General features: G+C 31.8%; 1 protein-coding gene across 1 annotated transcript in view; it reads right to left on the bottom strand.

Annotated features, from left to right (window-relative positions):
• The window catches only part of LOC118188648 (inactive dipeptidyl peptidase 10-like), a 1,447,514-nt gene that overhangs the window by 282,007 nt on the left and 1,137,746 nt on the right, over positions 1–27,761 (bottom strand). Inside the window, exons 8-9 of the mRNA XM_085818201.1 lie at positions 16,411–16,531; positions 7,032–7,201 (exon numbers count right to left, since the gene is read on the bottom strand). Of these exons, the coding sequence (XP_085674327.1) occupies positions 7,032–7,201; positions 16,411–16,531 (291 nt within the window). The remainder of the gene's footprint in view (positions 1–7,031; positions 7,202–16,410; positions 16,532–27,761) is intronic.

Genomic DNA, 27,761 nt, shown 5'->3' with positions numbered 1-27,761 from the left:
AGTTTATATTTAATTAATTGGAAGCTAGAACACATATCAAAGTGGATTTCATCGCAAATACTGAATTTGAATTATAATTTTGTAGCAATGAATTAATTTAGTTAAGAAAGTACGTAACTCTATATTTTAACTAGGAATAATTACAATGAAATGTATAAAAAATAAGAATTTACGATTGCAGTTTAAAATTTGTTAATTAATTTACCTTACCGATATTATTTCAGTTAAATTCATTTTAAATAAAATAGAAGTTAAATTTAATTTTTATACATTCATAAGAACTCCTTTTAACAGCTTATTTTATTTTAAGATCTAATTAAGCATTATCTAATTCGTTTTATGCGATTAAAATTTCTAATAATCAGTTCTAGGAATAAATATGTGGTCGTAACATTACGTATTAAATATAATCCAGGCGGAAGCAATTAATTAAGGAGTTAAAACTTTCTCACTAAATATCTTCTTTTGAGTTGCAATGAAAATTTATAAAAGAGGATTTGGCTAAATTAAAATGCTAAGACAAAGTTATCTTTAAGACAAGGAAGCCTAACTAGTTTTTGTTTATATAAACAGAAATAAATAACAAAGCTTAATATGTTGTAGAGGCATTAGGTGTTTATTTTATGAAGCAGGAGACTTAAAAATGAGCAACACCTTCACCGGGAATCGAACCATGGACCTCTGGAATACGCGCTCAGTGTGCAGAACACCATACCACCAAGGCATGTTAGGAAAGCGGGAGAAATACCTTATATACTCCCCCTTTTTAAAGGGCGACTGGGCTTTTTAGGGGAACCAAATGCTGGGTTAGTAGGATTATCATCTAACACTTTTTTTCAGTTCGGGTGCCACTGTAGAGACATTAGGTATTTTGTTTTAAGCAAGAAACTTGAAAAATGAACAACGCCTTCGCCGGGACTCGAACCACGGACCTCTGGAATACGCGCCCAGCATGCAGACCACCACACCACGAAGACATGCTAAGAAGGCGGGAGAAATACCTTATAATTTTAAGCGCTGTGTCAGTCACAAGTAACTAACACTATACTTTCCGTCCGCATTGCGTCAATTAACGGTGGCTGACAGTGCAGTACTTTAAATTCAGGTGGTGTCAATCACTATTGACGGACAACATACAATTTAAAAAATTAATTTTTTCTGTCAAATTCTCCAATAATCTCCGTTAGCCAGCATAACGGTGACATCAAAGACAGTTCTATAGCATAACGGTGACATCAAAGACAGTTCTATATCTCCCGTTCTACTAGGCTGATTGACGAAATTGAATTTGCGTTTTTCATGTCTCAAAATCGCGACTTAGGATATAGATTAAATATATGTATAGCATTGTTCTAACTTAAGTATTTTGACATAAAATCGGAATTTATTGAAACGACATAAATATTGAATTTTATAAAATTTGGTAAGAAACTTATCTTGAGATTAAAAAAAAAAAAAAAAAAAAAAAAAAAAAAAGTTTGCGCCAACAGTAATTTACTTGGCGAAATTCTTAATTTGTGGTAATCTATTTCCCTTTTCCTTTCACTGTGCGCGACGGGAAAAAAGGGGAATGTTCGTTCTTTCAAATAATTTTAAAAAAGCGCGTAAACCACATTTGACGTTATTATCGCTTATAACAAATATTTCAAAGTTCAAAACTCATGTATATATAAATTCACGCATAGCTTTTTGAAATTTTGAATAAAAAAATTTAACTTTTTTTGCAGGTATGCCTAGAAATACATCTACTTAAATGTGACGGTGAAACATTTTTTAAGTTAAAATTCAAAAATGCTTTTGAAAAATTTACAAAAATTACTAAATAATACAATTTTTAAATTGTATCAGAAAATGAATGCGAATTTTATTTGGGGAGTTTCTAAATTTCGAATTTTTAAGGAAGCAGTCAAGCAAGTTTTAATAAAAAAAAGATATATTAATAAATCAATTCAATTAACACTGAGGAGTTAAAATTTTGAGAGCTAATTTTTAAAAAACTACTTGTGCGATTTAGCTGCTCGTGCATAAATAATTTTGAAACAAACTTGACATTTGGCGATAATCTGAGTCGCACAAACGTAATATGGAAAAAAAATCGGTACGTCATTTCAGAAAAAGTTCGATTTTGTGACAGAATACCTATGTTGGAAAAATTTTACATATATAAGTCTTACAGGTATCATAAGTAGAGCTTTCGTGACATGAAAAACACAAGTTAGTCAATCCGCCCAGTAGAACGTAAGATTTAGAAGTGCCCCCTTTTTTTACAGAGTGCATTTATCCTGTTTAATGTAAAATAATAATAGACGTATTGATATTCGCAAAATAATAGGGCAGCACTTAAATCTGATTTAGCATCATAGAAAATAAAAAAGGAGATACTCTTTACAGGTTACGAAAATCTCAAAGAGAATAGTTTAACTTCACAATGTTTTCAGCTTGAATATTCAAACAAATTTTCATCAAAATTGTAAGTTATATTATATTTTCTCTTACTTTGCAATAAAAGAAATTTCTAGCTATCCTTAATAGAAGTCTGCTCTATACTATTTTATGGATCAATTATATTTCTTAAAGATCGAATTCGTTTATAATACCATAATTATTCGTTCACATTTAAATTACTACTTAACTTATTTTCTACTTAAATATGATCCACTTATACAGGATGATTTAAAGGATAACAAATAATAAAAAAATCTGATGTGTACAGCACATGACTTTCTTGTACGGAATATTAAATTATAGGCATTTTTTCTTACATTTCATTTAAACTTATTGGATTGAATTAAATCTACTTCGTCGACAGCGCAAAAACCACAATAAAATAAATGCACTCTTTAAAATTCACTTTATTTGTTTACCATAGCGACACTCTGGTGCTAGGTTCACTTAACAGTATTATATTTCGTTCATATTATAACTCAGAATGCACAAAATTTATATCATTTAAAGAATTATTTAATCGTTGCCACATATTCTATTCAAATACTATAATAAAGCTAGAATCATGTATAAAATAAATTAAGCAAACAAAACAAAAAAGAAACAATTTTTCACACACGATTGAGTATTTCTCATTCAATTAATTCAATTCTCACTTCGCGATAAGGCAAAAATGCCTAAAAACTCAAAACATCCGTATTAAAAATTACGAAGTAAATCTTAAACACTTATTTCCTCGAAAAAATTCCAGAAAGGATTAAGCATGATTTAATTCGCAATAATAAATGAAGTTGTTATCTTTGTTCTTGCGAAGCTAAGTTTCTCTAGATTGGCAACAAATCCACTATTCTGCTGTTTCAAATGTAAACAAGGAATGGCCGCCATCAAAAAAATTATTAGGCTTAGCGGCAATTAAACAACTTTAAAATTGTTGATAATCCTAAAAATATTGCATACAGATTTACTAAAGGCATAAGAACCTTAGTCGGAAGATAAGAACAACAGAATTCAATGATTTTTAAAGCAAAAAATGTACAATTTATAAACATATAAGAGTAAAGAAACTGAAATCACTGAGCCGGGTAACAGAGTGGATATATATATATAAATATATTTATGTATGTTTGGTACGGCCGATTGCAACCAACATACGAGATGCACATCTACTGTTATAGCAGTCCTATATACAAAATTTCAACGTTCTGAGACTATTCTGAGTTATGCGAGATACGTACGTACATACGTTCGTACAGACGCCACGAAAAATTCTCTTTAGTACTCATTTTAAAGCAGTTTTATAATTTTTTGGATGAAAAGAGTTTTTTATTCTGTTCTTACGTACAGATGTCACGCAAAAACATCGTTAAATTTCATTCGATACCAGCCAAAATGGATATTATTTCGTTGAAATATGCTGCCTGAAACTTTTCGCGATTACAATACTTCCTTTTTACTTCGTACAAGGAAGCAAAAATCTGTATTACTAATACTACTAATAAGAACAGCTTTTCTACCGCTAATAGAAATAATGATAATAGTACCAATAACATTTAATTTAAAGGATCATAATTTTAATTGAACTGAGAGCTGAATAGCATAACAAATGAAGGCTGAACAGCTGAATAATCGACTGAAATAAGGATTTCCATTTAATCAGCTATATTTAAGTAAAGTATGCTACCTTATCGATGCTCATCATTTTCATTTATATATATTTCAAATGCGTAAAAGACTTTTTCAATTAAGTAAAAAGCATCGGAATATTCTGTAATGGGCTTGAGATAATTAACGAAAACATCTGAACACATCAAAAAGATATATAAATATCAAACAAAATAACAAATGCATTTAAATACTACCGAAGACAGTAACTTCCTAAAATCACTGAGGTTTGTTTATTAACAACGCTGAAGCTTGAATTTAAGAAATTAATTTATTAATCTAAAATTAATAATTAGATCCTAATATTGATAATTAGATCCTAATTATGATTTACATAGCATTGACGGAGCTTACGAACGCACTTAAAGCTTAAAAAAAGTTGTAAAACTCTTTAGTAGATTGCCCTTTTAAGTGGTGGGCAAAAACTAATTTTTTTCCCTTTTCTTTGAAATTTCTTTTCTGGAACACAAAAGAAAGCAAATGCAATGAAAAGAAGACAAGTTTAATAGGCTAAGTTCAAAACAAAGAGAAGCAGGTCTTCAAAGAACGAAGAAAGAAAACTTCAAACAAAAGAAGTGGTTAGCAAAAGCATAATAAGCCACATAGGATCTCCTGTAAAAAGTGAAATAATGTCAATGAAAAAAAAGAACTTAAGAAACTCCAGTAAACAACTTTCGTGTGTACATGAAGGAAAAACCACACCCATAAAAGTGGTGTAACTGTTAAATTGTAACAAATTAAACTTTTCCCACTTCTAACTGAAGAAGAATTTCTAATTGCATGCTTTGAGTTTTGAATCGATTTTGTAATCGATAAACGAAAATGCGGGTTAAATATTTTAATTCGTTTTGTTATTTTTAAACAAAAAAGTCACTTTGTTTCCATGAAGTGTTAAGAAATGAAAGAAAACCATTTATTTATCAGAAATAATTTCTTCATAAACAATCGTACCCACCTAGATAATACACGAATGCAAATACGTTTTTTCGACATTGAAGCTTTAAAGATTTTTTTCTTTATTCATTATTTTTCAAACTAACATTTTAAACTCGCTACATTAAATATTTCAAAGCATTGAAAAAAATCACCATTTGCTTAAAACGAAAATTTGTTGCCTTTTTAAACAAAATGTCTATGCGGACAAATGTCATATTTAAATGTATGTCTTATGCGGTGTCCGCCGATAACATCGCGGCAAAAACATCGCGGACGAAAACGTCGCAGAGAAAACAACGCAAGGCGAAAACGTCGTGCTACAAAACATCGTGGGAGAACACATCGCAAGGAGAAAACATCGCAGTTCTAAAACATCGTGGTACAAAACATCGTCGTCGAAAATAAAGCGGTTCATAAACTTCGCAGTTTAAAAACATCGTCGTCGAAAATATCGTGGTAAAAAATAAAGTATCTACAAATCATCGCATGACGATAACATCGCAGACATGCTTTTTTCAGGCTTTAATAACTGTAAATGGATATTCCCATTGATTTGTGAGCGCAAGATGTAAAGAAGGATAATTTTTTCTTTCATATTTTTTATTAAATATTAAATTTTTGCTGAGAAAATAAGAAGAAAACTTAAACATAGAAAACTAATGCAACTTATAGCACTTAATAGAATTTTAAATCGACATAGTTAACTAACAAAGACCATTAATAAATAATTTTTTATAAAGATTTTACAGGTAATTTTTCATAAAAAGTATGATCTATTAAGTTGCATTTAATTTTCTATGCTTAAGTTTCCTTCTTATTTTTTCAGCAAAAATTTATTAGTTAATAAAAAAATGTGAAAGTAAAAATTATCCTTTCTTACATCACTTGCGCTGACAAATCATTATGGGAATATCCATTTACAGTTATTAAAGCCTGAAAAAAGCATGTCTGCGATGTTATCGTCATGCGATGATTTGTAGATACTTTATTTTTTACCACGATATTTTCGACGGCGATGTTTTTAAACTGTGAAGTTTTTGAACCGCTTTATTTTCGACGACGATGTTTTGTACCACGATGTTTTAGAACTGCGATGTTTTCTCTTTGCGACGTTTTCTCCCACGATGTTTTGTAGCACGACGTTTTCGCCTTGCGTTGTTTTCTCCGCGACGTTTTCGTCCGCGATGTTTTCGGCTGTAACCGTCTTACGTAATCTTTTTATTTTAAAACGAAGAAACATTGGTACATTGAAACAGAATCTATAATCAGACTCGAGTTTACTTACCCGTTGAAGAATTGATGTTGTAACTGTATATGACTGACGGCGCTGGATATAAAAATAAAAAGAAAATATACACTGTAGAGTCATTAGGGTTGGTTTTTTGGTGTAGGAGACGTGAAAAATGCACAGTGCCCTTGCCGGGAATCAAACCCTGGACCTCTCGAATACGCGCCGAGTGTGCTACCGTTACGCCATAAATGCATGCCGGAAAGAGGGAGAAAATACCCTATATACTCCTCCTTTTAAAAGGCGACTGGAGATTAGGGGACTCAGTCGCTAAATCCTGATGGAGACGAATTAGTGTTCACTGCATTTTAATTCGGGTGCCACTGAAGAATAATTAGGGTTTTTTTTGAAGCAGAAGACGTAAAAGTATGCAATGCCTTCGCCAGGACTCGAACCTGGACATCTTGAATACGCTCTGAGTGTACTGCCAATTACACCACGAAGGCATGCCAAAGGGAGGGAGAAAATACACTATAAAATAGTTTGGAAATTAATTTTATGAAGTCACGAATGATTAAATTAAAAAACCCTCATTTTTAGATGCAATATAAAATTACTAAAACGCTGTAATCGTTTTTGCTTGCATGAAACCCAAGAAATCCTTTAAATACATTAATATCAAGTGAGTTCATTATAGTACATGAAAACATAAAAATTTCAGGATTTCAATTGAAAAGCTTTTTAAGGCACAAATACTTACTTTGGGGTAGCGAAGAGATTTTAGCTGAGCGATGACATTATTGCTGTCGTTATGACTGCCATACCAGTTGTAATAGTAAGTGCCTATTTTGCTGTCATTGAAAGTGGCGAAGCACAGAAAATTTCCATCTGGTGACCACCACAGAGCTTTATTGGATTTTAAAATGATCTCTGAAAAATAGAGTGATTACATTAAGTTTCAAACAAAATACACTTAGAACACACTTAATAGATACTGTATGAGGCTCTGCGGCCATTTTAATAGACATTTTAAACAAAGCACTGGAAAGAATTAACATTGTTAAATAAAATATGATATCAGGCTAATTAGCAATTAAATTTCAAAGCAGTTAAAATTAAGCTGCTGTTATCATTTGCCTTGGCTAATTCACATAGATGGATATTGATGATATGAGTTCTGTTTGGAGAAGCATATTATTAATCTATATCAGGAACTAATTAAATCAGCGATTGATCTAATAGTTGGAATATGCCCGATCCAGAATAAGACGTAGCGATGTAATTTATAGCCACAGACCAATCAACTTTAATGAATAAGACCAAGGACTCAGTTTGGATAAGGAAGCAGGAGCAGGTGAATGGATGAATGATTGAACATAAAGGAAACTGGATCATCGGGAGATGAATGATATTAAAGCCATGCTTAGCTAGCTAGCGATATCACCGCATTTATACCAGTATAGATAAGCTTTCTGAAAATTTTCGTCAGTTTGACAAACAAAAATTGCTAATATTTGACAGCAAGAAATTAAATTTCTAATTGTAACCGAGGCAGAGAAAGCTATGACAAAACTCAGATTAAAAATGTAAGTATCATTCCAGTTATTACTGGAACGAGGAACTTTAAGCAAAAAACTAATCAAGAACGTAATTTATTTAATTTGGTAAATAAAACACTTTTGAATCTTTTGCTCGATAAATTGGAATTTTGAGTCATTGATGTTTTTGAGATTTTATGTTAGGTCTTAGGTGAAGGGTTACGGATATATTACTGGCTAGACGCTTTTTATAATGATCTTCCTTACTTCGGTAGCTCGACACTTGCCATACTCAGGTAACATAAACGTTTGTGGTTTTAAAAGCTGCAGTAAGCTTACGTATTTTAGATGAAAGAAATTTAATTTGAAATACTTTTTCCTCACTATATGGCGCAAGGGATTTCAATAGTCAGAGAAAAATTTTAATCTTGATTTGGGCATGCTTGCCGTATTTGTCAGTTAGTTAAGACTTCAGCTGTATTCTTAAACGTTTTCCCCGGGGGTTGACTGGAGGACAACCAGCGGCGGTCTGGCTAATATCTGTACTTAACCCTTTCCTCACCTGTCCGCAAAGATTTCCCCCCCCCCAGCGGCCGCCTGTTTTTCGTAGCGTGTAATGTTGTTTCCTGTGTACATCAGAACTTTCCATACATGACTTTCGTAGTGGATGAATGTCAATGAATATTAAGTAAAATTATAAGGAAATAAAGAATAATGGAAAAATAATAATATCTCTACTTATTTCTAACAGCAGAATAATTTGACAACAGCTTATCCAGGCGGTCCACTCCTCTCATTTTGTTGTAATCTTTTACAATTATTGGTTTTTTTACAGTTCGTTTCCGTGTTCCAGCATCAATTATCGAGTTATTATGGACTATACTCATCAAACGTATATTCTTCTTGACTTTCCAATTCACAACCTCATTTTTTTTTCTTTTTCTACTGAGTAGACGTTGAAGCCATCTCTCACTGTAGAAGAACGCTTGATGCACGTTATGGCCGCCCTGCAGAAGTTTCACTTGAACGCGCTAGACGCGTTACGGACGACGAAGAGGTTAAATAAACTTAGGTCCTGGGGCAAAAGGATTGTCTTTAGAGGACTAGTGCCACCAACGATTCGGTGGTTGGTTAGGCTTGTCTGGGGCCATACGGCGCTGTTAAGTCTCTCTCGGTCTGGTGATCATTACATATGTGATACTGTTCGTTAGTCAAGCTCAGGGGTCTGGCACTGTCATACGTTATCTTTCTTTATTCGGTGACCCGTTGGTACCTGGTCGTATTGTCTTGCGCTCATTTATCAGACCGTTTTTATTGTCTCCCGAGGTTGACTACTGAAGGCTTGTGCTCCCATGGATCGCCTATATACATTGAGGCTTCGCTCCATATTAGGAGCTATTCTACAGCCTAGGTCAGGAAGTTTCTATTTTTTAGTGCACTGTATTCTTAACCTTGTATATATTTATACTTTGCAAAGTTTTACTGCATTAAGATGCTTTCATGAAAAGAAAGTATTAATTCACTATGTATGCATGAGAAATACATAACAAACACAAAAATATGATTCGAGATCGTAGGATGAAGAAAATAATGAAGACGTATTTAAGAATTTCTTCCGTATTCCGCAGTTAGGCAAAAAACTTCCACGATTAAGAAAGAAAGCTTCGCCAAAGCACGAGGGGCTCCGTTAGACGACAGTACAGGGGATGTCGATCCTTTTGCGCATATTCGAAATAACTGTCGAGTTGTAGTCAAAAGTCACGTTTGTCAAGAGTTCAAACTTAGCGAAATCCGAGTTTAAATTAACTCGAAATGTTTTGTCATAGAACGAATTCTCTAAGCTCTTTTGTTTAGTACCGTCAATTTCCTTCAAATCTGGCTATTTGCTGAGGAGAATTTATCCCTGCACGATTTAATGGCGTAGTAATCAAACTGGTTTACATTAAATCCATGAAAGTTTTCTTTCGTTCCATATACGTTCATTGATTAGGTTTAGTTAAAAGAACGATGGCTGTGAAACAAGAAAAGGTCAAATGTTTTTCTTATGTTTCAGACAAAATTCATAATATTTTTTTTGTCATTGTTTCAGTGGTTGCTGACACAAATTTATCAACAGTAGTTAACTGATTACTTCGGAGTTACGTTTAACTTGATCCAATGCCTTTTTCAATTTGTACTAGCACCGAAGTGTGTTTATGCATTAAACTAACATAGTCTGCTTGCCTATGAGTGATAAGTCAGTCAAGTTAAGAAAGTCTACGCACTTTTACATGTATTTTCACATATATTATTACAGGTTCATTATTAAAGTTAGTGTTACACTTGTTAGTTCAAAAGTTGTCAAAAGTTAAAACTAGTAATTTTTCATATTCCATAAATTAAAAATGGTTCAAGAAGTAGGTAGGGCGAAAAAATTACTTCCGTTAATCTGAAATAAAAATATTTGAACTTACTATTCTTTAGTGACGCATTTTCTGTGAAATATGATAATAAATTTCTCTCTGGATAGACATTCAGATGAATTTATACTTACAAATAATGAATTCATATCCTTAATTTCCAGGGGGAATAAAAACACAATAATATTAATTCCCTCAACAGTCCTTTAATTAATAAATTCTTAGGAAAATACTAGCAGTCAAATAACTAACTTTAGGTATATATTGAAATTTAATTTGTATTACGCAGACTAAATAATTTCGCCTTTACGAGTTGTGCAAAATTAGATTTAAGTACATAGCTTTCCGTTTAATGAACTACTACCAAAATAGATATTCAGTTTAGAATTCTGTGGAAATTAATTTTTGGTGCTTTCTTTGGAATGAGTTTAAATTCTATTTCCTAAACTGTTATAAATTGTTGCTAAAATATTAAATTTCATAACACAACTCATTAAATATGCCTTTTGTAATTTTTTGGCAATTATGAGTTACTTCTTTTATTGAACAATTTTAATTTTTAGCAAGAAATTATTTTGCTAAGTCATATATCATTATCATTATATCATTTTGATTAAATACATAAATCTTGATCTTATCAAAGTTCATTTCATCATCATAGTTCATCATAGCTTTCATTCACTCTTTTCGTAAAATATCTTCCTACACTTACACTTACTTTGTTTCAAAGAATGTAAAAGTTTATGCCGATATTTCCCACGGATAAGTAAATTGATAAGTTTCATTTAAATATTCAATAAAACATATCTATTTCTCATTAAATGGTGGACTGGATTACGGAAGAGCACATAAAAGCTATCTGCCTAAGATGAGAAATATCTTCATGGAGGATGTTTTAAGGGAAAGCAGCTAGTATTTACACAACACAAAAAGAAAATCAAGAAAAATGTCAAGTAGTTACCCATTCCTTGGGATATGAAAATTCATTGGGATCAAATTACCAGTGTTCAGCTTTCTATCACTCGGCCTCTGGTTGGCGCCTCTCATTGAAACATCAAATTAAGATATCGTATTAGATGACTGTAGAACATGTGACATATATAAAGGCTTTGACCAAACGGCATCTCTGATTTGAGCTTGACTGTTTGCGGGATACTGATTGCTTACGTTTGTTTATACAGCCTTTCGAAGAAGCAATTTTCAGCTAAAGTAACGAAAGCATTTGAATGTTCTTAAGGAAATTTGTTCTGTTCTTTGAAAACAGGTCAAAAGCATTGGAACAATAAACAAACAGTTGGGGCAATAGATGTACAAGAACCATATCAAGATTCAGGAGATACTTATTTGACTCGTTCCAGAATTAGAATAAAATAAAGAAGAAGTAGTTAAAACCTAGCCGACGTTGATGATAATGCCACTCTTTCCAGCGTGTCAAGTAATTTATATAGATATCGAGTATAATATAAATCGAGTCCGGTAATTTATATAAACGTTTTTCGTGTAAGAAATACAATAGTCTCTGGTCAGAAAAATAGTGATGGAGCCCACTTTGACCCTATTTTCACTTTCTCTCGAAATATCCGTTCGAATCTGCAAATGACATCAAGTTTGATTAAAAGTCTAGGATTATGAATATTGCAAGAATAGTTAAGATTTATCTTTCCCTCTAGTTACTGGAATGAAATGCGGATGGGAGCTAAAAGAATGAAATCTTTCCTCTAGTGAAAGTTTGTCTTTCCTCTAGTGAAAGTCCTCTAGTGAAAGTTTGTCAATGTTTACTCATTGTTTTAAGAAGAGGCTGAAGCATCTTAGATGGAATATTCGATTCTTTAGTGAGTTTTAATGAGAATAAAGTGAGCTTACATAGGACTGGGTTTGTCTAAATGTTGCTTGAAAGAATAAGTATATAGAGGTTGAAATGGACAGCTTAATATCTGAAGATAAATCTCATACCACATACACTGATAAGCTTGACATTAAGATTGTAAGGATCCTAAGTTTTACTAACGTTTATTTTGTTTTAAATCTTTACTATCACTTCTTATTTTCTACTTCCGGCCAGAATTAGCTTTAACTTATTTATGCAAATTTGTCTTGCGAACGCCAAGTACTTAAGTTGTGGTTTTTTAACAAGCAAGAGAGAGGAAAGAGTTATTGCAAGCCACTTGCCATAGTAGTTTTACTCGGTTGCTGGTTGCCTTTAAGGCCAGAGGTTTAGTCCTCTTGATAATTTTAAACGTATCGTAGTTTTAGCAGCTCTCTGTACTACATACGGATTTTGTAAAATAACGGCCAATCTTAAAGCTAGGCACTTGTATATTAATCCAAAGTTAGTTTTAGTTAGAGTTTTAGTTAGTAGTTTTATATTCTTACGTTCAGACCACAAGTGGTTGGTCTCTGTATTCCGAAGTTCCGGAAATCTCTGCAAAGATAGAAAAATAAAGGGTTTCGTATACCCTTCCTGTGTGTATTGTCTACTTCACAATTTATTGAATATAGCTTGAGTAAGCTCCCTGTTGCGAGTCAGGACAGTTCATGTTTCCAAAGCAAGTGAAGAGGAATACAAGTCCTGATAAGATCATCTCCATACCGTGAGAATACGATTGCCAAAGTGACGCAGATGGGACGTGAGATGAAGAGAATGTTATTTAATGAGTGTTTGGGATGCTGAGACATTATTTTATCGATTACGAATGCCTATAACGGGAAGTGCTGTTGATTTAAGCGAATTTGCTATAGACTGGGTTGTGAGTTTGTAGAGTTACACTTGGTCTGGTAATGTTAAATTAGGCCTATAACCGTAACAGATGTTAAGTGAATTATCGCTGTGCCTGAGAACAAAGAGCATCGAGAAGATTAACTTAACATTTTTACACAAAAATTAGACATAAAGGCACTCTCCCACAACTCATGATGATGCAAAATAAAATGCAACAGTTCAAATTAATTCAAACATGGATGAGTAGTGAAACACTACGTAACTAATTGCTATACAAGAAACTGAATTTACAGAAAGGTCAGAATTAAAATGTCAGTAGCGAATAATTACACCTACCAGAGCTAGCTGGAAACTAACACGTAGCGTGCATCCGATGTCAGAAACACACTTAAATACAAAATCATGGAGTTTAAATGCTGCCTACTTATTTGCAATTGGTGAGAAGTACGGAAAGGTAAAGTTATATTGTAAGTAACTGGTAAATTAATATAAAATTCCCTACAAGTTTTCTGAGGCTAAGAACGAGCATCTAAAAACAGAAGTGCTCTTTGGGTGTTCGATGACTGCCGTTCTTAGTGCCAACGAAAATGAGAGAAAGACGTTGAGACCGATAATGAATGCTAACCTGTAGGACTTCCACGCCTTATCGAGGAATGGAGACATCGGAGTTTGTCGCACTTTGTGAAAACAAATAGGCAAGTGCATAGTGATGCTTCGACTACAAGAACAATAATCTTGGGGTTTTGCGTTTTTGGGATAGATGATACATCGCTAACTCTGGCCATCTGTGATGGCCCAATCATGTTAACAAGGCTACGTTTTGGGCTTACCCTAAAGGTATGGATGCAATAAGTAAATAAGTAGTAATTGCAAATAAGTAGGCTGGATTCATCACCAGTCGGATTCATTCGAAGCCTTGCCACATAAAATGAAAGTCACAAAGAAAAGTAAAATTATCAGAATCAAGAAATAGAGCAGGAGAAAAAGACGCTAAAAATGGAGCTTAGTAGCAAACAGTGATTTACAGAAAGAGTAACCAAGCCTAAGACCTGCACTTCTCTATGTCCTTAGATATCATGTTTTTTTCTTCCTCCATACACATTTTTCTCGTAGTCTGCCTATTGTTTTGTTTGGATGCTGTTACGTCTAGTCAATTAGAAACATCGTGATTGCTGCTAGCTGGAATACAGATGTTGTTTCAATGTATAGATTGGGCTCGGATATTTAACTTATTTTATCAATATGTTGAAAACGCTACATTAAAGAATCTACGTACATTTAAATAATAATATTTTTGAAATTTTTCAGTGTATGAGTAGCTTGATTTTACTTAAAAACCGAGAAAAAATATATATTGAACTATCTATATAATTTTTTTAATTCATAAAATTTCTGAAATTTTAGGGTTATGAACATGATAGTGAAATTAAAAATTTTAGAATAAATTTTTGAACGAATTATCAGGTTTTTTACAAACTTTTGGGGTCTCCATCTTCTGAAACGAAATCTCAAGTATGCTTATATATATATATATATATATATATATATATATATATATATATATGTGTGTGTGTGTGTGTGTATATGTTCAAAAGTACCTGTTGATTCCTTTCTTAAACCAGAGTTTTCTCTCACCAAACATGTGATGTGATCTTAAGTTGTACTAGTAGACTGATCCGTTTAATTCATGACATGCAGTGGTAAAAATATATGTAATGCCATGCAGTGGTATAAATATATTTCACTGGTCCTTCAACTCAGTTAGCCTTTTGAACATAATGCATCTTATAGAATCGTATTTTATTCATCGTTTACGAATCTAAGTATTTATTTTATGTAAGCAATACAAATTTCAATGAAAAATAATTATGTTCAGTAAGATTTTGTTGTATTTTAAAGTCGTCATCTTTTATCTTTGTTGTGAGCAATCTTAAAATTATCTATGATAATTTTATTATCTTCGTTGTTGAATCTAGGAAGATACTTGGAAAAATATGAAGGCTTCCGAGCAGAGTGGTCCTAATAATGCTTAAGGCTGGGCAACTGCAAAGCAGAATATATTTGAAGGAATTTGAAAAAAAAATCAAGGAGCAATGGAATGAAAAGATGCCATACTGACAAAATGTTCTTAACAAGAACCGTTTGAGTTCTGCTGCATAATTATCTCAAAATCTGTATTTTGGGAATTTATTTAAAGCTAATATTTAGGATTCGTTGCAACTGTTGAAAGAATTCCCTCATTCAAAATTTAATCAGTTAAATGGTTGAATTCGAAGCTTTCTCTGTCCATTTTTTCTTGATAGTCTGATATTTAAAAATGTCTCATGTAGTTCTTTATGTAATGTCTCACATTAATGTTTTAGAACATTAAATAAGTAAATTTAATTTTTAGATGTGATTTAAAACATACTAAAACAATTAAATGTTTTACAACCAGAAACGTTAGAAAATAACTATGTTATCGTCTGGAATCAAACCACTGATATCGATCTATTGGCTGGAAGCGCTGAGTATTACATTACTAGGACGTGCGTAAAAAGAATGCCTTAATTCCTTTCTAAATTTAATGAGGCTAACTAACTAAAATTATGAAGCATATTAATCAAACTGAGTCTCCCAATAATTTTTTTTATCTAAACTCTTATCTTTTCAGTTAACGCTAAGGCCTCAGAAAGGAAAATTAAAATTAAAATTTTTATTTACCTGATATTGCAAAGATTTGAATTCTTTCTGGGATCTGAATCTGGGATATTTTGTTATCTTTTCTTATTCTCAATTCTAAATATTCTTATTCTGAATTCTGAATATTCTTATACCTATAACTAAAATGATAATTCTTATCTTTACAGTTAACGCTAAGGCCTAAAAGAAAGGAAAATTAAAATAAATATTTTTATTTACCGATATTGCAAAGATTTCAATTTTTTTCTGGGATTTGAATCTAAGATATTTTGTTCAGGGTTAGGTAGTATGAGCTGCTCTAGTTGCCAATCAGCAGATGCCTTCTTGGGAATGAAAGGGGAGTGGATTTTATGAGTTTCATTGCATTGGTTTAACGTAATGTTTGAATATACGAGCTTAAGATTTCTTACATTACTGTGCAAACCTGAAATCAACAAATGTATATCCTGATTTATTATTTTTTTTTATCTGTTTCTCCTTTCTTTCCAGCTTTGTGTGAGACTAGTGATAAATTTCATATACGAGTACATTCATCTTCAAAAGTTATAATAATATTTCTCCTTTTGTCTTCAGGAATTATCGCATTCTTCACGTTCATAGACACAGACAACGAATTTACTCATCTGAAATTCAAAAACAGCTGCAAGGTACAACATCCAGCTGATTCATACCGTTACTTATCATAGTAAAAAAGTTCAATAGGATGTTTTTTCCGAAATTGAACTCAAAATTATATTTACTCAGGCAAAAATTGATAATAGTTATACTTTGTAGAAGACAATTGTTATAATTAACACTAACCTTCATATAACCAGTCAGGCACCCCGTTGAACACTATTCCTTCTACACCATTATTCGTGGCCGCATAGTGGGTACCGTTAACTGATGTGACGTAGTAGATATTATTCTTGTGTACGTAAACCTGAAAATGCAAGAGATAAAATATCAGAATCCTTGTAGAATGAAATGATTTTACAACAATCCAAACAGCTGCGATTTATTGGCGTAATCAGAGATTTTAGTTTACGAATAAGAATTTGATACACATTCATAAAGTAGACATTAAAAAAGTTTTTTTCCTTATTTCCAAATTTTTCATATTAGGATAGTCTGTATTTCATAAAGCCTTTTTAAATTCCCACTATTAGCTCATATTCTTCCTATACTTTGTTCAAATTTTCAATCGTTAATAAAATACTTTTTATTCATCCACTCAACTTCAAATACACCTTTTTTTATTAAACTAGTAGTGGATGACAATTGATGTTAATGCAGTTTTTTCACATATTAATGTAAAATAATCATAATTACGAACAATATACTTATGCGCAAGTAATACAAAAAAAAGTAACAAGTCATATAAAAAAATACTTTGTTGGTAGCTTGTAGGAATTGACTTATTTTTTTTTATATTACTTGTTGAATATTTAGTTTAGTCTGCATACTTTTATTCAATTACTCTACGCTTGTATAAAAAGGAATCAGACATAGCAGAACAACATATATAAAATTACAAATGGTTCTTTTTCCCAGTTATGCACCGATACCAGAGCCGCTTGTACAATGAGTAAAAGAAATATTTACGCATTTATTTTTCTGTAATTTATTTGTACTGAATATTCATATTTACAGAATGTCCTTGACGAAGTCACCCTAAACTGGATGACTTTAAGTTTTCCAAGGTAAACGAGACAGGAACAGAGAAAAGATAACATATGATTGTGTATTGATAACTTGATCCTCTTGGTCAATCGGATATTGAGATACTTGAATGATTTGAGATCGTTGAATGAGGATATTTTTTGCAAATGGTTTGATTCCTGTTTAAATGAGAAATGTTTGTTTCACTGCTTTACCGTGTGAAGCCGTCTGAGAAAGGGAAACTTTTTAAAGGCAATAAAGCTCGTGGTAGTCCCTCATTCCCAACTCGATAAATTTGATATCCTATAGTATTTTTGAGTTCCCAACTTCCGATACAAAATTATGATCATCATTCAAACACATAGAAAATTTGAGGCCTAATCACTAAGGATTTTATGCACACTTAAGTTTAAAGACTTCCAAAAGTTTTCCAGTAAAAGGCACTTGCGCCTAATGCAGAAAGGGAGTACTTTAAAGAAGAATTACACCAGCATATATAGAAAAATATTTTAAATATTACGCTGGCATTGATAATATCTTTTTGATTAAGCTTTTATTAAATACAGGATTAAATAGTATTGTTTCGTGGACAAAATATTGACGAAAAAAACGACGGGAGGGTATCTGCTACATTTGGTTCCAAACGGCCACAAAGCTTAGGGCTAGTTCCTAAGAATTTTAATGTTTCTTAATTTTTCTTTTCTTTGAGACACACCGTTGAAGAAACCTCTCCACTATAATCTGATAAAGGTACAGCCCAATTTGGCAGTTTAGTACTGGCAACAGCAGGAAAGGTTGAAGCGCATAGATTTGTTTGAAAACTAGCAACTTCAGTCGATTTTATTTTCTGCTTATTGTTTTCAAAATAACGCTTGTTACGTCCTTCCCTTTTTATAGCTAAACGAACTTTATTTATTATCTTCTTTCAATAAATATTTCTTTAATTTTTCTGCTTGTCTCTTGCGCTGTATTCTTAGTAGTTCCTAAGAATGCGTTCTTAATATTCTTAGTGCATCTTTAGTTTTAAGGGTATTTTATATTTAATTTCGTACAAACAAAATCGGTACGCATATTTCACAAGTGCACATCAGCATAGCCACTGAGGGAGGTGGAAATGGACCAATAGGCTTATATTGCTCTTGTAACGGTGAATCTTTGAAACTGGGCATATGGGCGTATGTTGTTTACGTTCTAATTTGTATTTCTTTTCCAGTCACAAATATGTGGCTAATAGAAGAAATTCTCGTAGTGCTTTCGCTTTATGAGTTTACTTAATCGCTGACATTTCACTTTATCGATTTTTATCACGCATTGATATTCGGAAGAATGGAGATAATGACTCCAGCTACAATTAGCCTCGAATATTGTGCGTTTACTAACACCTGTGGATTAAGAGAATTAAAGTATATATATATACGTATATACATATTATATTAAGCTGAGAAGGCCTGGAAGTGTTACAATGAATCTAGTATTTTCTTATTTCAATGCGTGCATGTTTTTTGTTTTTGAAAGCGTAAGATTCAAAATATATATTCTGTATGACCTGATTAAAAGGTAGTTTAAAGTTAAATCAAAATCATTTAACGGAAATTAAAAATTAATACAGAGGAACTTTGCTTACTGAAGTAAAGTTTTAAACAACAGTATGCAACTGTAGCAGCACGAAGGAAATTCCTAAAAAAACACTGAGAAACCATATTTTGATCTGTGCTTATGTACTTCAAGTTTGACATAGCATTCACAACATCAAACTAATTTTAATGAGCCATGAGTAACTCTAATTAAAATAAAATTCTATATGAAAAATGTTGGTACTTTTTAGTACAGGTATGGTTCCGCTTAAATATTAGTAACATTTTAAATTTGCATTTATTTTTAGTTTATTCTTTGCATAGTTTTTCTGTTTGCAAAATAAGCGCATTCATAATATTTTAAGTAATATCTTGAAGCCTGAATAATTAAATGGATTTCGCTTAAATGCTATTTCTTCACGCAGATGCAAAATATAGATATAATAATAATATGCAATTGTATAATTTTATTGATAATTTTAAAATTACTCTCAATAAATTTACGCAATTGTATTTAAAACTTGTAAGGCAATTTGTATTCCAAATGTATAGAAATATACGTTTTTTCGTCTGAACTGAATGTAGTAACTGAAACAAATTTTAAATAATAATTACAAATACCATTTTGCAGTCAATTACGCTTAAATACAAAATGCTACATAACTCTTATAGAACTTTTAAGAGCATACCTTTACTTTACGATATGAAGAAAGCTGACAAATGCAGTTCCTTGAAAACAGAAACCGAGACTGATCAATCGAAGTTTTGCGGAGTATCCAACATGTGGATGTATTTCTTTCTAAATTCTTTCAATAAGGTAGCGAAATCTTCACAGTTGCTTACATTTGATCTAACTTCACAATGAACCTTTTCAGAAGAAATCGACTGTGCTTTAATTATTTTGTACAGGAAATTGCGTGACAAAATGTTTCCAACCATCTTGCTTAAAGCGCGCCAAAGGGTTATTTGACATGATAGAAATATCACTGGAAGCCCATCAGTGCATCCTAGAAGCCCCTCCCTCGGTGGCTAAACAGATGTGCATTTGTGAAACATGCAATCGGTACACCCCTCCCACAGTTTCTTGCCCTCGACTCCATCCATGGAGGTAGGAAAGGAAGGAGGGGCCATTCCGCGCTAGAAGTGAAGCACTGCTTTGAAGCTTGGGTCACCAGATGGGGTGTTCTTTGTTTACATTCAGAAGCTCGCTTGACAGAGTTCTGATAGTATTTCGACACACGATAGTTTCATACAAATCGAAAAAGGGACACTTTCGCATGAAAGAAACATTCATAGTGTGATGGATAACAGCAATTTGTATAGTTTAGTGACATTTACGCAAAAATCACATCTTGGTTATTTTTCGATAACTAACAACAGCGATTTTGATTACGAATTTGTTTTGTAAAATTCTAAGCTGTTGAAGTACAAAAATGTAGATTTTAAGAAAAATGTTACTTTCGGATGTATGCTAAATTAGTGTAAATTACTTTACACTAAAAATATAGTGAATGCACAGAAATTAAATATTTGCACATGCCGGAAATGAAAAATAGGAAATATGTATGGGTATTTATGCATGTGCTTGCAAAAAGCATGTATCTGCCTTTGACAAAATACATAAATATTCATTAAATTATTTATAAATGTACTTGAAATGAAGAATTTATTCACTTATAAACAAGTATGAAAGTACTGTGAAGAAATCTAATTATTAGATGTATCTAATTTATAATGATTATAGAGGTTATCTAAATATATAATAACCTTAATATTGAATTGTAAACTATTTAAGCAAGAATTGTTCGTATTGGAAAGCAATCTGTTAAAAGGTATTGTAAAGCAAATGCTATGAGATGCGCACTTACGAACGTAATAAAGAGTTTTGGAATATGTATTGTTGAAATGAAGGGTAAAAAAATCTGATAAGTATAATTAAAAGAATTATTCCCCTTACATTTTATAATAACTCAGTTACAAGTTTTAAATAATACTTAAAAAAAAAAAAAAACTTATTTTATTCCGTTTCAGAAATGTTCAGAGAAAGTCAAGTACTATTTAAAGTATTTCGCTAATTCCTAATAATTCTCTAATTTAAAATGAACCGAATAGAGCATTAATTATAAATTGACTTACATTTTTCGATTTAAAAGATGCCTCAGAAGCCAAAAAATCATGTCATATTTAAGAAAGTATTTTAGGAAGAAGCTCTATAAATAGAAAAGAAATAATGCATAATTTTAATATTAATAATACAATAAACTTTGATCTTAATTTCTGTACCTTAACGGAATAAAATCGAATTACCTTAATTTTTTTCCTAATGTAATTAACGAAAACTTGTGAAAATATTTCATTCAAATTAAACCATTCTGAGAAAACTGTCCTGTGAAAAGTATAGCATTTAATTCCGTTCAGAATGAAATATTGTTTAAAAATATGTTGTTTTCATATACTTAGGACTCTGAAGTGTTGTAGAAAAAGAAAATATATACATTTATATGTATATTTACGACGTAATTGCAAAATATTTACATCCGAACGCGTCAAATCCCATTGAACTCAATGGTAAATGAGCCAATGTTTTGGTCACTACGTAGGGATCGCCGGTGCTTCAGAGCAGGGTACGGGAGAAACTTGTTTAGGGCTACTCCATGACTCCATCAGAGAATTGACCGGTGTTATAGTAACATAAGTGCGTGCGCACTTGTGACGTCATCAAATTTTGCGTATTTTTTCTAACGTTGAGACTACTGTGGCTCCACCACAATTCAAATTAAAAAAATTAATTTACTAATGGTCTCCTTTAATTATCAAATAAGCCATAAACTAAAACTATAGCTTTTGGGGTGATTAACATAGAGCGTTCTACTAAGACATGTTTTGCGTCATAAAACTACTTTGTCCTTAAGACCGTCACTGAGAAGCGTAATCCTACGTTAAATGTTAAAATTTCGGATAAAGTAAATTACCATAATGCCAATATATAGAAAGGATGAGTCATTCGCTATAACAAACTGGCAACAATGTCATAAAGAAAGAAATAGTTTATTGTAAGTTTTAAAAAAATGAGTGTAGTGAAGTATTATAAAGCTTTGACTTTTATTGAATTTTACTTAATTTTTATTTATTGATTTATTTTGCTCTATGAAGCATGGTCTATGCTCCAGATCGAAAAAGAAAATATATCAATTCAGTATTTTGTTGAAAAACTGAAGGTAGGCACATCGATGCTATGAATTGTTTTAGATTCGTATTAGAAGTATCAGTCATAAAAACCTGAATTATGTAAGAAGAAGCATGAATTATAAAAACATGCTGCTTATGGATCTAAAAACCTAACTATTCAAAGTAATCTGAAATAAAAATCATGGGGGTGGGGGAGAAATGGTTAACAATTTCCACGCATGTCATTAATCAGATATTGTCCTAAAACATTTCCTAGAGGCTGGGACATATATGTCCCACGCGTACTCTGCGTTAAAAACTCTATATTAAAAAAGACTCAATCTTCTTTACAATGAGATTTAAAATTTTCTAATTAATATGGAGCAAGAAATGCCAGACACATAAGTACTTCTAGTTGTTGATAGAATTGTCCACTAAATGGCTTCAATACATAAAATATTAGAGAACTTACGTATTAAAGCAAACGCCTTGGCGCAGTTTGGCGATTTTTACAAATGAAAAGGTAAAACTCACTTATCAACTGCAAGTTGGTGATTTCGGTGCCTGTTTTTGGAAGATCCCCCAAATATTGATATTTATCGTAAATCGTTAAACGTTATCAACACACGAAAAGAAAACATACTTTAACAATTTAAAACACAAATTTGAATTTTGAAATTAAGATTACGTGATACAATAAAAATGTCCTTCTTCAAATCTTTCTGTAATTATTTTGTGCTGTTCCTCTCTCGAAGTACACGGCGATCTGTTTTCGCTTAAAAAAGTCACATATTTGCGGAGACTCGGCTTCGTGAGATTCTCGACAACAGCAGATATCTAGAAAAAGTATTTTCCTATTGTTTACTCTACAAAATTTTAGCAAAAATCTGTAATGCTTGCTGAAACAGTTTCTTCCATTGCTGGCTAATTCCACATACTCATATTCTAAAACCAAGTTTAAGGCAAAAAATATCACAAATTGTTTATAAAAACCGTTGGAACTTTTAATACAACAAAAATGAACATATACGAAAATGGCCTTGTTGCTTGACTGAAGGATTGTTATGAACATGGTTGCCGAAAGAATGGTTATATGCATGGTTACCAGAGTTGGGTATATTCCGAAAATTTGGCGACTTCTAAAAAGGTGGTTGTGTTAATACGCAAGTATCAAAATTAGTTTCTATATTACCAGTAGAAATTTTAAATCAATACACAATTATTATTTAGCTACAACTCTTTATGTTTATTCTTTCTGTACTTTCAACTTTAAATGGCCTTAGATAATATTACATAAACTCCTGACACAAATCTAATCCTGACATTAGAGAAGGTGCGTTCTTCATTAAGTAAGTACCATGCTTTCAAAACGTTGCAAATCGTACAGAAACCTTGTTTATGTGCCAACTAATATAATAAAATTCTCATGAAAATATCGTGAAAGAAACTTAACTTCAGCAAATAGTAAAATGCTCGCAAATGACGAAAAGTAGCTAAAATATAACTCTCAGAATCCAAATTAGGCAATAAAATTACGTCAAATCTACCAAAATGCAACTTTGGAAACTAAGCAGACATTTGAAAACTTTATCTTAAATCATTTACTAAAGAAATTTTACGAATATAAAAGTAACAGGATATTAATATTATAAGCATTATATTTTAATAAGACATTTTTGGTTGCATTTTGTTACTGCAGTATGAAAGATAAATTGTTATTTAGAACTGAACATAACTGAATACAATATTTTAACATTAAATGTTAATTATACTAATTAAATGTTAATTATACTAATTAAATTTCACTAATATTTTGAATTGCAAAAGAAAAGCAAGAGATCCCATTTCCAGACATGAGTGAATGCAATTTCCAGACATGAGTGAATGCAATTTAGTAACATTCAATTTCTAACATTATTAAATATTACTCGATCTAATAGCTTAAACACGATCGAAATATTGAAAGAATACTGCAGTCTAAATCACCTTTTAGCATTAATATGACGTAAGCATACATGAATTATTTAATGAGCAGTAAATAATACTTTAGCATTAATAATCTCACCGCTAAAGATTGAAACTTTTCCGTAAGCTCATTATAGATAATTAAGGAGTAATTCTGCTTGATTAAAACTTTCTGAAGTTGAAATAATCAGTGAGGCACATTGAGTAATATTCTTAAATTTATACTTTTTTATTTTAGAAAATTCCGAAGTTAATGTTTGAAACGTTGATTTAATATACGCTCTAGTGCTTTCGGACTTTTGTTCAAATAATGATGAGTTGGGAAAAAGTTCTGATTGAAGTAAAGCATTCGTAATATTTTAATTACTGTTGGAGCCAAGATGAGGTAGCGTATAGAAATGCAAAGAAATGCAATAATTAAATATATTGAAATATTTCAGTAAATTTAATGATTTTCAGAACTCTTCGCATAGCTTTTAGAAACTATTTATTTAAGACTACATTGGATTGAATTTTATTACTTTTGTTAGGATTAATGTTTAACGCAGCTGTCTCAAAAGTAAAGAGCTGATGAAACAGGAAATCATAAAAATATTGCATTTCTTTTGCATTCGAGTTAGATATTCGAAATCCAATGTAGCTTGCTTTAAAAAGGAATTTCATACATGAATTTTAGGTGCATATTATGCATGTATCTATTCCAGTGATGAAGTTTAATTTAACTGCACATTAAATGCTAACAGATTGAATCATGTGGTTAACAAATAACAATATCGTCTAACATTGAGCTCACAATTTTTCTTATAAAAAATATATATATTTGTAATAATAAAATTCCATAGTCAAGAATAGACTTAAATTTCTAACTGTATGTTCTTTTCATTTTTTATGGGGACGTTCTCTTATTTGAAAGTACGTTGAATTAAATCCACAGCCCCGTATTCAAGTTGTTTTTCCCGCTTATTCTACACGTACAGTAATAGAATGTTCTGGAAATATTTAAAGCGAACTGGATTGGCTGACGAGGCTGACGTCATTTCTTGGAAGCTCCGCCTTTCCAGAGGCTATAAAAGGACTCGCAAAGGAATATGGGGGGCTTTTCTTAAATGTCACGATGCAGTAAACTTCAAACAAAAAGTTATTAGTAATTCTTTTTTATTTACTCCGCATATCTGATTTTGTAACTGCTATTTCTCCTGAATAATAATAAATGGATCCTGTTTTTTTTTTTAAACTTATCGTCTGATACTTTAAGCTACGACTACGTCTATATTTCTTCAACGATCTATTTATTCTGGACAAAATCTGATACATCACATATATATATATATATATATAAGCCTATTCATTTAGAAATTAACGATTAAAAACGTTAATTACTAATATTCAGGTAAACAGTTAAAAATTATAAAAAATAATAAGATTTGATGATACATAGCTTTCTGTCAATTTTCAAAATATTTAAAAATATGGAAAGTCGTCAACTGGATCGATTCACACAATGAAAATATAAATAATTAATTGAGAAACAGCTAGGGAAACGCATGCATTTTGTTTCTCAACTCCCAGCAATTTAAAATGAAAAGTTAAATAGAACTAACAAAACTTTGATATTTAAAATCATAGGCTAGAGAACAAGAAATTCTGGAAACATTTTAATGTGCAAAGATGTCTGATACTGTATTATTTAAACTGTATTATTTTCCTATTATATTTTGGCGCGATACAGTCAATATAAATAAGCGAAATTAAGTACTCTGCATACTGAATATTTAGTACAGATGAGGTGAAGTAAAAAATTATTGAAACAGTAATCTATTTTACTCCAGTTGCAATTAGCGAAGTAAATCGAATTACAAAAATTTCAGAAAGAGCAAGACAACCATCAGATGGGCGGTAAAAACCGTTGAATACAGGTAGTTGGACATAAGCTTAAATCACAGCGAAGGGATGACTGAAGGGAACGTTTCGCATTTTTAGCTATGGAAAATGTCAGTCTTGAAAAAAAAAATTCTTTAATTGTTTTTCGATTCACCAATATTTTTAATACTTTCTCCCAGAAATAAAAATGCTGCAAATTTCGAAGCTAACAACACTTTTTTATCTTATACTACGTTCAAGATTTTACCCTTTTTCCTTATAAATTTGTGATATATGATTGATTTTTTTAAAAATTCATTACCTAATGAAATAATCGTAAATTCACTTTTAGATATGTTATCTAAGTCATTTTAAGAACCCAGCATTTTCAAATAATATGGCGATTATTTTTTCGAATATCTCAACTATAATTTACTTGGATTTTACTATAATTACATGTTTATTAAAATCTCAGAATTTTTTTTTCCATTGGCGAGTCGAAGCCGTCTATAGACGTCGGACACTGTTAAGGCCGAAAGCGCTGGATTATAGAGGCACCTATTAGGTTGGGCCCCGTTGCCTTCTATGAGGGGACATCCATGCTTTTCTGGGATTTGAACCCGGGTCCTTCAGTACGGCAGCCAGGGTCACTAACGACTTTCCCGTCTGGGGGGCTAAATCTCAGAAATTAGAACTTTTAATTAACTATCTTCTTACTAAAAGTCTGTTAATTTCAAATGCTTGGCAGAACGATTTTGAAACAATATCCAGGCAGATTTGCATTTATTTCTACCACAAAATAAAAACATAGTTTAGAATTAAAAATGTAATAGAGGTTTATTTTTTTTATTATTTGGCAAAAATGTTTGCTTGCATGTTAAAATTAAGCTACCCGCAAGTGGCTATATAAAAGAAAAATTATAGTGGCAGAAATCGGCATTCAATATAAAGTAAACATATAAAATTTAACCCAAGTAAAGCATAAACTATTTGATTATAATTAATTTCAAAAGACAGACTGCAGTGTTTCGAAAAGCGGAACCTTAGTTAAGAATATTTTCTTACACTATTAAATTGAAGAATTTAATAGTGTAATAATGAATATTTTTTTTAACCGAAAGCTGTCCGATAAAAGAATCGAACCCAGCAGCGGCCGAGTTGTACATTAGAATTGCACTGGTAGTTTCGACTTGGGTTCGATTTCTAAGGGCTGGCTGCATGGGCGTTTTCCATGTGTACACGAATCAGTTTCCTTTAGAAAGACCTCCCTCTCCTTAGGCAGATAGCTCTAGTTTGCTTTGCCATAACCAATCAAAACTAACCAAACGAATATATACGGAGCGTCAAAATTTGTATACATATTTTGAACCGTCATCGAAGCTATATTTGCTGTGCTACAAGGTCAATTTCTAGGAGAAAGTAATGTTATCTCTCTTCAGCAGCCTACCTGGATCAAAATTGTTTTATTGCACCTGCATGAATTTAGCTGCTAAATTTACCTCGATAGATATCTTTTGGAAAGTGTAGAGTCCATTGTATTTTTCTCCTAATGTATTTAAAGTTTACAAACTGTAGTTTTACAGAAAATCTGAGGAAATGTTTACGGTAAAAAATTCAAATATTAGAAAAGCAATATACACAAAATAGCTACAAAAGTTTAACTCTATTTCTATCCAAATTTGGCGATGCAACGTCGTTTTGGAGATTTCGAGATATTTTAAAATTTCTGCAGAAGTTTCATTATTGGCAATAAATATAAGCTTTGGTGATCGAGGCAGAACATACACCAACACACTGGTGTTCCGTGTGGCAAAATGCTCATACTGCGACCTCACGACCACAGCCTCCAGAATGACCTAGATCGCTATGATCTGTTTCCGATCATAAGTCTAAAATATTGAAGAAAATAAAAAGAGGTTGTGAAATTTCAAATAATATCGTTTC

Source organism: Stegodyphus dumicola, chromosome 6 (genome assembly GCF_044657685.1).
Source record: "Stegodyphus dumicola isolate Sdum_Otavi_A_Nest chromosome 6, ASM4465768v1".
NCBI lineage: Eukaryota > Metazoa > Arthropoda > Arachnida > Araneae > Eresidae > Stegodyphus > Stegodyphus dumicola.
The sequence above is the reverse complement of the archived record's forward strand: the minus strand, read 5'-3'. Positions and strand labels throughout refer to the sequence as shown.